Source organism: Ctenocephalides felis, unplaced genomic scaffold (assembly GCF_003426905.1).
Source record: "Ctenocephalides felis isolate EL2017-DRISC unplaced genomic scaffold, ASM342690v1 CF-g0.4_SCAFFOLD_03571, whole genome shotgun sequence".
In the NCBI taxonomy this organism is placed as follows: domain Eukaryota; kingdom Metazoa; phylum Arthropoda; class Insecta; order Siphonaptera; family Pulicidae; genus Ctenocephalides; species Ctenocephalides felis.
This window is the reverse complement of record NW_020539725.1, coordinates 61,280,437-61,294,063: the sequence shown is the minus strand read 5'-3', so window position 1 is coordinate 61,294,063 and position 13,627 is coordinate 61,280,437. Positions and strand designations below refer to the sequence as shown.

General features: G+C 29.5%; 1 protein-coding gene across 1 annotated transcript; it reads right to left on the bottom strand.

Moving 5' to 3' along the window:
* Positions 1 to 4,822: 4,822 nt before the first annotated feature.
* LOC113386432 (GTP-binding protein Rhes) lies at positions 4,823 to 12,701 on the bottom strand. Its single transcript, XM_026624213.1, has 5 exons — positions 12,549 to 12,701; positions 12,350 to 12,443; positions 9,463 to 9,640; positions 7,303 to 7,548; positions 4,823 to 4,975 (listed from the first exon to the last, which is right to left on the bottom strand). Exons 1-5 carry the CDS (start codon positions 12,655 to 12,657, stop codon positions 4,823 to 4,825), a joined length of 780 nt encoding a protein of 259 aa, XP_026479998.1. The 5' UTR covers positions 12,658 to 12,701.
* Positions 12,702 to 13,627: the final 926 nt, after the last annotated feature.

Below are 13,627 nucleotides of genomic sequence, written 5' to 3'. Positions count from 1 at the left end.
CCTTATTCAAACCTGTCAATACAAAATTATTTTATATTTTAACAAATACTATTCACTACCGTTAGTAGCATTAAATATATTTGTTAAATTATATTTTTGAAATTTATTAATTATATAAATTGCTGTAAGTATCAATTATTATTAAATATATCATTTTTCTAACAATGTAGTTGGAGCTGTCAAAACGGCGCCTTATTCAAACCTGTCAATACAAAATTATTTCATATTTTAACAAATACTATTCACTACCATTAGTAGCATTAAATATATTAATTAAATCATATTTTTGAAACTTGTTTATTATATAAATTGCTGTAAGTATTAATTATTATTAAATATATCATTTTTCTAACAATGGAGTTGGAGCTGTCAAAACATGGCCCCAATTTAAAACCTGTCAAAGTTTTACCAAAAACTGTTTATATTCTCATAAATACAATAAATAAAACCTATTAATTAGTTACTATATATATCATTATTGTATAATGATTACCCTAGACAATATTGGAATATGATATATTCATATTTAGTTTTCGTAGAAACTGTCAATTTCAATCCGACATTTTTAAAACTGTCAAACTTTTTCAGTCCGAGATTTAAATTGTTAAAAAATCAAAAATAAATTACTAACTAATGTAAAATTAAAAACACACATGAATTAATTTGATATTAACATACTACTACATGTATTTTACTATTTGAAATATTCGTTTTTATTGATACTGTCAATTCATATATCCGCCATTGTTGAAACTGTCAAAGTTTTGAGCGCAAGATTTAAATCAAAGTATATCATAATAAATATTTTATTATTATACGGCTATAAATATTAATATTTCTAACACTATATATTGTAATTTTGTATATATTTCAATTGTTATTCATTATGTAAAATAATTGTATTTTTGATTCCTCTTGGAAGAAATCTGTGGGCTATATATTTAAAATAAACACTTTTTGTTACATATAAAATATAACAAAACTTTCCACGCCTTTATTAATTCATTATAGATTAAAATCGTATTTAAAACAAAAAAATAATATGTAAAATGATGTGTTGTGTAAAGTAAATGTCTTGTAACTTTTGAATCAGGCGTCTGATTTTAATGCAACTTTCGACAAATTTGTTTAAAATAAAATAACTAACAATATTGTATTACATTTTAATGTCATATAGCAACTCAATATCCTTTTAAGTCACTCCTAAAATATAATATTAACCTACATAAATGTATCAACGTGTTATTAAAAAAACCCACATATATCTTTACAATTATGTATTAAATAATATCTGCCTCCTACAAACTAACCATCTTACTAAATACAAAGTATTTCTTAACAACATTTTCCTTTTGTTTAACACTTATTAAACATATTTTATTTCTGACATCCAACACAGATAAATATTTTGAATTTTAAAATGCCTTATTTCTAAATATACACTTCAACATCACAATCATTACATGAATTGTCTTTTATAATCAAAGTTAATATTAAGTGGTGTTTCTAATAAGTCTATGAATAAGATTTATAATTACATATTAATAATTAATATATTAGTGTATACGCTATTCAGACATTTTGATTACATATTGAACACTTAGTTTTGTCGATATACATATATATTTTTGTATCTATTTATGTATAAATATTTATATACATATATAGATTCATTTTGTCAGTCAAATGTGCGTTTCAATTTTAAATTGTAAATGCACATTTATTAATACAGTAATATGCTTATTATTTATTTCAACCTTGATTGAATCTAAAATGATTTTTTTATGCTTAATATTAATAAATAAACTTAAGTGTTTAACAATATTTAAGACATTTGAATAGATCAAATGTGGCAATACTTAATAGATAATTCTCATGTGGCAACACTTGTGTGTTCTTATGTGGCAATACTTTTGTGTTCTCATGAGGCAATACTCATTAAATTTTTATAAAAAAGTAACACAAAAATATTAGTTATTATTGACTAATATTAACTTCCCGTAGGGTAGTTATAGTAATAGGTCGAAAATCAAAAATGAAAATGTTTGCATTTCTCGACGTTTCAGAAGTTTCTGAACATTTTACTGGCATACCTCAAAAGAAATGGATGTGTGAGTGTATGTATGGGTAAAATGTTTCATCGACGTTTTAGGGCGCACGGATCAACCGATTTGAATGGTTAAAAAAACATTCGATTCCTATTGATACGGAGATGTGCTGATTTGTTTTTAGCAAAGGCAGGTCCAGCCGTTACGGAGATATGGAGCAAAGAGTGCAGAAAATAGAAATCGAGTTTTTGAGAGAACGGATTATCCGATTTGTATGATCGAAAAAACATTCAGTTCGTAATGACGGGGAAAAGTGGTTATTAGTTTTTGGTAAAAGTAGGTCCAGCGGTTTCGGAGATACAGAGCTAAATGTTAAAAAAATGGCAGTTTTTGAGAGAACTAAGCGTCCGATGTAATTGATTCAAAGCATTTTCTGCTTGTTTCAACAAAATAATTGCTTTTGGAAAAAAAATTGTTCCTAATTTTTTTTTTCAAAAAATATTTTTCTAATTTTGGATTAAAAATTCAAAAAATTGCCCAGGCTAAGCACAGTCTAAGCGCCACTCTGGTACAAATGTTTTCGCAAGTGCGTTCAGACTGTTTATGTACTAGTGCACTTTTCGAATTCGAATTTTGTGAAAACTATTGAAAAATGTGAAAATGCCGCCAAGCTAAGTACAGTATAAGGAAAATGTCGAACAGGATTATTTGCAAATGCGTTTAGACTGTGACTATGCGGGAGCACTTTTTCAATTTTGTGTAAATTAGGCAACTATTTTTTTTTAAATTGAATTCGAAACGTAATGACGATTGTTAATGTTCTGGAGATAAATTGATTTATTTAAAATTTACATTTGATTTGCTCAGATATAACAAGATAGCAGAAATAATTAAAGTTACACAGTATTTGTGTAATAATATATTTGAAAACGTTTAAAATTTCTCGAATATTTTATTACGATACGGGAAGTTCCAGCAATTTGCCTTAAGGGACGATGTCATTCGCCCCACTAGTTTATAAAAATATTAGTAAAAGTTAAACAAGTATTGCCACACGAGGACACATAAGTATTACCAGAGTAGAAATAATTTAATAGTTGTATTGCAATGCATTTTTTGTTTCATTTTGCTTTTCAAATATCGTCAAACACTTTTGTGCTTAATTTAATTAAATCAAATTGACTCTTGCTTATTATTATACATTAAATTAATTAATATTAATATACAACCATGTATTAATTTTAACTTATTAACGATATTGTCAAAGCACTTTCTATAGAATGCTCTCCTATTTAAATAAAAATCATCCTTCGAAAAGTTCTACGATAAAAAATAGAGAATTTAATTTTTTTTTAAGATTTCGAATAAATGCATTAGTTTCATTTTAAATTCTTCAATTGATTGTGTAATTTAAATAAATAATTAAAATTAATCAGGTATTAGTATAAATATTTTAAAAACTTAAAAAATTACATTGTCTGTTTATTAACAAAATAACAAAATGCATCTCTTATATTACGTAATTTTAACATTCAAATTAAACAAATTAAACATTTGTGCCGTGTACTAAACTTAAGTTTATTGATTAGAAATTATTTTTATATTACTCGTAAGTAAAAAAGGACTCTACTGGCAACCAAACTAAAAATGGAAAACGGAGGGGGACTCTACTGACGAGCAAACTAAAAATAGAATTAAAAATGTACTTTACTAATGACAAATTAAAAATAAAAGGAAAATAAATTCTACTGATAATTAAATTAAAAATGAAAGAAAATGGGACTCTAGTGACGACCAAACTAAAAATTAAAAAGGGAGGAGAACTCTACTGACGACCAAACTAAAAATAAAATTAAAAATGTACTTTACTAATGACAAATTAAAAATAAAAGAAAAATAAATTCTACTGATAATTAAATTAAAAATGAAAGAAAATGGGACTCTAGTGACGAGCAAACTTAAAATGAAAAAAAGGGACTCTACTGACGACCAAACTAAAAATGAAAAAGGGAGGAGGACTCTACTGACGAACAAAATAAAAATAAATTCCAAAAGAGACTCTACTGATGATTAAATAAAATATAAATTGAAAATTAAAATAAAAGATAAATTAAAATTAAAGGAAAAAGGGACTCTACTGACGAGCAAAAGACTGTACTGATGATTAAATTAGAAATTAAAGGAAAAAGGGACTCTACTGACGAGCAATCTAAAAATAGCATTAAAAAGGGACTCTACTGACGAGCAAAACTAAAAATAAAAGAAAAATAAACTCTACAGAAAATTAAATTAAAAATTAAAGAAAAAGGGACTCTACTGACGACCAAACTAAAAATTAAAAAGGGAGGAGGACTCTACTGACGAGCAAAGTAAAAATAAAATTCAAAAGAGACTCTGCTGATGATTAAATTAGAAATTAAAGGAAAAAGGGACTCTACTGACGAGCAATCTAAAAATAACATTAAAAAGGGACTCTACTGACGAGCAAAACTCAAAAAAAAAAAAAATGAAAAATGGCTTTGTAGTTTCTATAAATCTTTGAGGTCATTAAAATGAATAATATTTTTTAGGCAAGACAGATATTTTAGTGGTTCAAAGTATGAGACTATATCGCCAGCAAAAAAGTAAAAAAATACCATCAGTCAATGAATGTATGTTAATTTTAATTACACGAAGTTCTTCAAACACAATTAAATAAATAATTATTATAATTTACACAAATAAATACATTACTTACATGTCAATATTTATATATGGTAATTTTATAATATATCTTAAGCAACCGTACAAGAGTGCCTCTTGTGTTTGGGGCCCCCTTGAGGCGCCACGGATTCCCTGCGCTCCGTCATATAAGCAGGCAAACTCTGTCGGCGTCTTCTTACTGCAGGACTTAAATTGTAACTCACTTTTGCCTGAAGTAATAATTCCTGAAAGGATAAAAAATATTTTACCAAGGACAAACAATAACAAGTCGATTTGAAGTACAACTTTTTTAGGCGCGACTAGGGTGTAAATCCGTACAAATGATAAAAGTCGAGTGCCAATGATTCATCATTCGCTCTCGATGATATCATTTCTATACGGGTCGATTGTGATTAGTCGTCGTGTATGTGAGTAGAGATCTGTCGTTGTATGCGTACCGATATCAACAAGGAAATCGCCATAGATAAATAAACATTTTAAAGTTACATCGTTGTACTAATCTCGATTTAATGAAAAATGCCTGAATCAGAAAAATATTCAACACTGTTCCCCGTAATTCCGGGTCCCTTTCTTATTCGAATCAAAATTTAGTTTGCTCGTCAGTAGAGTCCTTTCTTAATTTTCTCATGAGTAGATTTCCTTTTTTAATATTTTTAAGTGACTTTAAATGCTTTTTCTATTAGAATTGTTATTTGATCGTCAGTAAAGTCCTTTTTTTATTTGCTCATGAGTAGATTTTCTTTTTATAAATATTTTTAAATGACTTTAAAAGCTTTTTCTATTAAAATTGTTATTTGATCGTCAGTAGGGTCCTTTTTTATTTGCTCATGAGTAGATTTCCTTTTTTTTATATTTTCAAATGCCTCGTCAGTAGTAATTTTTCTATTATAATTGTTATTTGCTCGTCAGTAGAGTCTCTTTTGTTCTATTTAGAGTTTGCTCGTCAGTAGAGTCCCTTTTTTGTTTTATTTTATTAGTTTATTCTTCAGTAGATTTGTTTTTGATTTCATTGTTAGTTTGCTCGTCAGTAGAGTTCCATTGTTCTTTAATTTTTAGTTCGCTTGTCAGTAGATTTCCTTTTTAATTTTAATTTAAGTTTGCTCGTCAGTAGAATCCTTTCTTTTCATATTTTTTACTTCAGTTTGTTAGTAGAGTCCTTTTTCATTTTGAAAGTTCTTTTCTAATTTGATTGTCAGTAGAGTCCTTTTCTTCGGCTTTCCTTTTGTAAAATACAATTTGTTTGTCAGTAGAGTCCTTTTTTATTTTCATGTCTGGTAAAATATAGTTTGCTCGTCACTAGAGTCCTTTTCTCATATTCTAGGTAGTTTTTCTATTTGCTCGTCAGTAGAGTCCTGTTTTATCTTCATATATTGCAAAATACGTTTTCTCGCTCTTTCTTATCAGAGCAAAAGCTACGAAATTATTAAAAAGACTCTACTGACGAGCTAAAGCTAAAATATACAAAAAAGAACTCTACTGACGAGCAAATTGCATTTTAAAAGACACGAAAATGGACTCTACTGACGAGCAAATTAAAAAATAATTTAGAAGATTAAAAGGGACTCTACTGACGATCTAATTAATTTTTAAACTCATAAAAAAGAACTCTACTGGCGGGCAAATTAAAAAACAATTCAGAAGATAAGAAGGGACTCTACTGACGAACAAATTGGTTCTCAAAATCATGAAAAGGAACTCTACTGACAAGCAAATTGAGTAATAACTTGGAGATAAAAAGAACTCTACTGATAGGCTATTTAAATGGCATTTTGAGGAAGAACTGTACTGTCGAGTAAATTAAAAAGCAACCTAGAAAATTAAAAGGGACTTCAAAGATTTATAGAAACTACTAACGAATAATATAGAAATAATTTCTAATCAATAAACTTACGTTTAGTACACGGCACAAATGTTTAATTTGTTTTATTATTTTCAAAGAACATGGTAAAATATTCTTCTGGTTCAGGCATTTTTCATTAAATCAAGATTTGTACTACGATGTAACTTTAAAATGTTTATTTATCTATCTATGCCGATTTCCTTGTTAATATCGGTACGCATACAACGACAGATCTCTATTGACATACACGACGACTAATCACAATCGACCTGAATAGAAATGATATCATCGAGAGCGATTGACGAATAATTGGCACTCGACTCTTATTTTATCTTATCTGCCGTAACGCATTTGTACGAATTTACACCCCAGTCGCGTCTAAAGAAGTTTTATTTCAAAAACTATTTTGTGAGGACTTTAACAAAGCTTTGAATCACTTTTGTGAACATTCGGAGAAACCTCCAAATATATAGTCTCCATACCATCCAGTACCATCTAAATATATAGTCTTTTTTCAGCTTCTTTTTTTTCTTTTTCTTATCCTTTTCTTTTCTCTTAAGCACTTATATAAATTACATACTGGTGGTGTATGGCATCGTGCCTTAAGGCAAATTGCTGGAACTTCCCGTACCGTAATGAAATATTCGAGAAATTTTAAACGTTTTCAAATATATTATTCTAGAAAATTTGTAATTTCTTTATAAATTTTACCTTAAAAGCCCCAACAACTCCTTCCCCCGTCTTGGCCGAACACTCAGCATAACCACAACTCCAATCATCCTTGACAACCCTCTCGATCTCCTCCAATTTTTCCCGATCAATAGTTTTCCTCTTCTGGTCAATTTTTTCACATTTATCACGATTATCATTGATAGTAACCCTACTGTTGCCCAAAAGGTCGCATTTGTTGGCGACGACGACTATTGGGGCACTCGTGGTTCCTCGGACATCTATTATCTAAAAAAAAAAATAGAAGAAGAATTTAGACCAAGAAATTTTAATAGATAGATGTCTTAATGTAAGTGTATTATATAAAATTCAAATTTTATTTTTTTATAGTTGCTGTGATCTCTCATACCAGAACAATTGTCTGACTGAGTATGTACGAATTATATCAAATAAATAAATAAACTAGGAGTACGTTAAGGTAAATTAGCTAGAACTTCCCAAACCATAATAAAACTAGTGGTGAAAATTTATCTCTAAAACATTAACAATCGTCATTTCATTTCGAATTCAATTTCAAAAAAAAAAAATAGTTTTCAAATATATTATTACAAATACGTTATGTAACTTTCATTTTTTTTGCATTATCTTGTTATATCTGAGCAAATCAAATGTAAATCATAAATCAATTTATCTCCAGAACATTAACAATCGTCATTTCATTTCGAATTCAATTTCAAAAAAAAAATAGTTCAATTTACACAAAATTGAAAAAGTGCTCGCGCATAGTCACAGTCTAAACGCATTTGCAAATAATTCTGTGCGACATTTCCACTCATACTGTGCTTTACTGGGCGGCATTTTCACATTTTTCAATAATTTTCACAAAATTTATAAAAACGCTCCCGCATAGTCACATTCTAAACGCACTTGCAAAAATGTTTGTACCGGGTTGCCACTTAGAATGTGCTTAGCAGGGGTAGTTTTTCACATTTTTTCAAAAATTTTTAACAGGAAATTACATTTTTATAATTTACATAAAATTTGAAATTTAGTATATAAACAGTCTAAACGTACTTAGGTAAATATTTTCACTAGAGTGGCGCATAGTCTGGGTAATTTTTTGAATTTTTGTATTTAGTATTTTTCATCATCAACTGTATTTTACCAGACATGGAAATAAAAAGGACTCTACTGACAGGCAAACTATATTTTGCATTATATGAACTGACGAACAAACTGAAATACTCGTCTGCACGTCAGTAAAGTCCACTTTTATATATTTTAGCTTTTGCTCGTTGGTAGAGTCCCTTTTTTAATTGTAGATTAGTTTGCCCGCCAGTAGGGTCCCTTTTTTAATTCTAGATTAGTTTGCCCGTCAGTAGAGTCCTTTTTTTGATTCTAGATTAGATTACTCGTCAGTAGAGTCCCTTTTTTAATTCCAGATTAGTTTGCTCGTCAGTAGAGTCCCTTTTTGTTTCTAGATTAGTTTGCTCGTCAGTAGAGTCCCTTTTTAATTCTAGATTATTGTGCTCGTCAGTAGAGTCCCTTTTTTGTAAAGAGTAAAATTAACTTTTGCTCATCAGTAGAGTCCTTTCATTATTTTTCTATCCCTTGCTCGTCAGTAGAGTCCCTTTTTTCTATTTTAGCTTTTGCTCGTCAGCAGAGTCCATTTTTGTCTATTTAATTTAAGCTTTAGCTCGTCAGTAGAGTCCTTTTATTAATTTTCTAGCTCTTGCTCTTCAGTAGAGTCCCTTCATTAATTTTCTATCCTTTGCTCGTCAGTAGAGTCCCTTTTTTAATTCTAGATTAGTTTGCCCGTCAGTAGAGTCCCTTTTTTAATACTAAATGAAGTTTGCTCGTCAGTAGAGTCAAATTTTATTATTGCAAATCATTTTGCTCGTCAGTAGAGTCCTAATATATTTATATAATTTTTTTTTGCTTGTTAGTAGAGTCATATTTTATCTTCGTAATTAAGTTTGCTAGTCAGTAGAGTCTCTTTTTTAATATTAAAAATGCGGACATACAACACACACACACATCTATTTAGTTTCTGAGGTATGCCCCTTAAAAATGTTCAGAAACCTTCGAAACGTCAAGAAATGCAAAAATTTTCAATTTCGATTTTCGGCCCATTACAATAACTTACCCTACGGGAAGTTAATAAATAAATGAATAAATAATGTTTTAGATTAAGGAATTTACCTGGTCTCTGAGTTCCCGGACTTCGCACCAGCTTTGCTCGTTGTCCAGAGAGTAAACCAGCATGAAGGCACCGGCTTGGGCGATGCTGAGTCTTCTCATTGCCGGGAATTGCATCGCACCGGACGTGTCCAGGATGTCCAGGGTTAACGTGTCGCCGTGGGGAAGGGAATATTCGCCCCTGAGAAAAAAAATATTATAATAGTCATAAACTACTCTCATTAACCTCCCATAGGGTAAGTTATAGTAATCGCAAAAAAATCGGAAATGACATTTTTTTATATATCTTCACGTTTCAGAGGTTTCTGAATATTTTGGCATACCTTAGAATAAAATGGATGTATGTGTGTGTGTGTGTATGTGTGTGTGCGGATACAAATTTTCGTCGACGATTTCGGGAACACGGATGAAGCGATTTGGATAATTCAAAAAACATTTGATCCGTATTGATAAGGAGACGTGCTTATTAGTTTTTAACGAAGGCAGGTCTAGCCGTTTCGAAGATATGGGGCAAAAAGTGCCAAATATGGTAACTCAGTTTTTAAAAGAACGGAGCGTCCGATTTTACTAATTCAAAACACATTTTATTTGTATTGACAAAATGAAGGATTGATTAAATTTTTGGAAAGGCAGGTCCAACGATTTTGGAAATATGGAGAAAAAAGTAAAAATTGAGCCATTTAGCGGTCAAAAATGAACATTAGACATATGCACATCAAATTATTAGATATTTTATGAAGATTTTAACAATAAGTATAAATTTTGTTTAAATTTCTATGGGTTTCGTACCAATATTTATCCGTTATACGGCGACGCGGCGCTTACGCGCTTCGATATTTCGTCTCTCTGCAGTTAAAGCAGTACGATTGCTTTGAAAAAAAGCTCAGAATTTCCAAAATATTTCAAAATAAATGATTTAAGATAGAATGATTTAATATGGTTCGAAATTCTATTAAAAGTTTCAAATTATTGATCAACTTTTATTGATTATTATTGATTATTTTTATTTACTCGAATTTTCAAGTGCGGTACGGGAAGTTCCAGCAATTTGCCTTAAGGCACGATGCCCTAATTGCCTTAAGACAGAATTCCACTTACAGCTAGTTTTTTTTTCTTTTTTCAGCTTTCTTTTTTTTCTTATCCTTTCCTTTTCTCTTAAGCCTTTATATAAGTTTTTAACTAGTGGTGTATGGCATCGTGCCTTAAGGCGAATTGCTGGAACTTCCCGTACCGTAACAAAATGTTCGAGAAATTTTAAACGTTTTCAAATATATTATTACAAATAGTGTAACTTTCATTATTTTTGCTATCTTGTTATATCTGAGCAAATCAAATGTAAATCATAAATCAATTTATATCCAGAACATTAACAACAATCGTCATTTCATTTCGAATTCAATTTCAAAGAAAAGAGTTGCCTAATTTGCAAAAAATTGAAAAAGTGCTAAGTATAGTCACAGCCTAAACGCATTTGCAAATAATTCTGTGCGACATTTTCACTTATACTGTGCTTAGCATGGTGGCATTTTCACATTTTCACATTTTTCAATAGTTTTCTCACAAAATTGGAAAAGTGGTCCAGTAGATAGACAGTCTAAACGCACTTGGGTATACATTTGTACCAGAGCGGCGCTTAGACTGTGCTTAGCCTGGGTAATTTTTTGAATTTTGAATTTTTAATCTAAAATTACAAAAATATTATTTTCGCTATACAATTTTCAATCGTCTAAAACCCAAAAGGGACTCTACTGACGAGCAAATTAGAATCAGAAGGGACTCGACTGACGCTCAAACTAAAATATAAGAAGAAAAAGAACAGCGAGCAAAATTAAGGAAGAGGAAAAAGAAACTTGTGACGATCAAAATATCATGAAAATTGAAAGAAACTCTACTGACGAGCAAATTTAAATTAGAAAAGCAATGACTTTATCAGCTCATAAGTAAAACATTTTTGTGGGAGGAAAAAAGGGACTCTACTGACGAGCAAAATAGTAAAAAAATCTAATGGCAAAAGAGACTCTACTGACGAGCAAAATAAAAAGGCAAACAAACTATGGCGAAATCAATTACATGAGGCATAACAAATTGGTCTCTAATAACCCACAAACTAAAATATAAGAAGAAAAAGGACTTTACTGACGAGCAATATTAAAGAAAAGGAAAAAGTAAACTACTGACGATCAAAATATCATGAAAATTAAAAGGAACTCTACTGACGAGCAAATTCAAAGAAAAAGAGCAATGGCCTCATCAGCTCACTAGTTCTCAAACTAAAATATAGAAAGAAAACAAATTCTACTGACGAGCAAATTAAAATTAGAAAAAAAAGATATTCACGAGAATGGACTAAACTTCTTTGACGAGCTTGAGGAATACAAAAGGGACTCGACTGACTAACAAACTAACATTAAAGTAGAAAGGGACATTTCTGACGAGCAAAATAAAAAAGTCATAACGAACTCTGATGAAATCAATTACACGAGGAATAACAAATAGGACTCTACCGACGCACAAAATTAAATATAAAGAGATAAAGGACTCTACTGACGAGCAAATTTAACATCTTGATCTTTATGTCAGTCATATGTGTCTGACGCGATTTGATGGAAGTTGTCACTCATATATGTACGACATAAAAAATGTCATAATGTGATCCTGTCTAAAATTTTTTTTGTCATTGATACATTTTGATAAATTCTTAAATAAATTATCTAATAAAGTTACCATGGCCCATGTGATAATTTTTCGATATTATCGTGGCGATGAACGTGTTATTTAATTAGTATATATAAATTACTTGTTTTTCTTGTATATTATATACTTTAAAATACTTGTATTCGCTTCTAGCTTGAATAAAAATATTAAGTAAATTTACTAAAAAATCAAATACCTGTGCATTTCTTCTACCGTTTCCTTGTACCTTGCCGGAGTTTTGTCATATAGAAATTGTGACACTATTGAAGACTTTCCGACTTTGGCAGCACCTAAAATTACAACATACACACCCATATATATATATATATATATATATATATATATATATATATATATATATATATACATATATTTATTTTACTATTGACACTTACCCAACAGTACAATCCTATGAGTCTCCCTTTTGGGTTGCCTCGAGGGCGTATTAGGCAAAGGAGTCGGAGATAAGGATAACAACCTCAATCTTTGTCTAGGACCAGGCATATTTACACAAATCGACAAACAACAAAATCACCCACGACAAATTACTGACCTATAAATGATCCCTTAAGGGATAGAAGACGATTATTTCAAATTTTTGGCTCGAAAACAAATATTTTTTACACAAAAAGTTATGGTAACGGACTCATATTTTAAATTGGTCAGAGGTTCGTATTTATTTACAATTTTTTATTCATACTGTTTATAATATTTGATATTATAAATTGGAATTTTAATATTTTGTATTGTTTTCAGCAAAATTTGTCACAAATTGTAGAATATTGTGTATATTTTTTATGTAATAATAATAATAAATTAGTAGCGTATTACTTTTATATTTATAGTATTTTTTGTATTGCAGTATGCTCCAATTTACGTTTTTTTACAAAAATATATCATTTATTACAATTTTTTTGCGAAGAGTAATATTAATAATTTTGTTGTTTGTAATTTAGAATTCAGCTTAATATTATTCAGTGAAATATTTGATTATTTATTTTTATATAGTATAAATGATATATACGTGCAACAGAATACATTTATAATTGAAGTAGTATTAATATTTATAATTTGCAAAATAAATTTTTGACACAAATATTAAATTAAAAAAAACGTAAAGCAGTTAAAAAAAGCAAGTAAAATTAATTTAAATAAATAGGTGACTAAAATATAATTACTATATTATTAAATTAAATCAATAAACGTGTAAACAAAATTTTGTATTCAGTTATTAATTTCCAATATAATTTAAATTATTTTCGCCAAGAACTTTTGACGCAACCTTCGAGTTTCTTAGAATTTCTTAGAATTTCTCCGTTTTTTCTATATAATTTCTATATCCTTCGATTAATATTAGTTTATTGGATAGGATTCAAAGGATATTTTCAAGGACTCCTTGATAAACTTTTCTTCTGTGGACGACCGACTCAATTTACCATTTGACAAACGATGTCGTGAGTCGAAGACGCCCGGT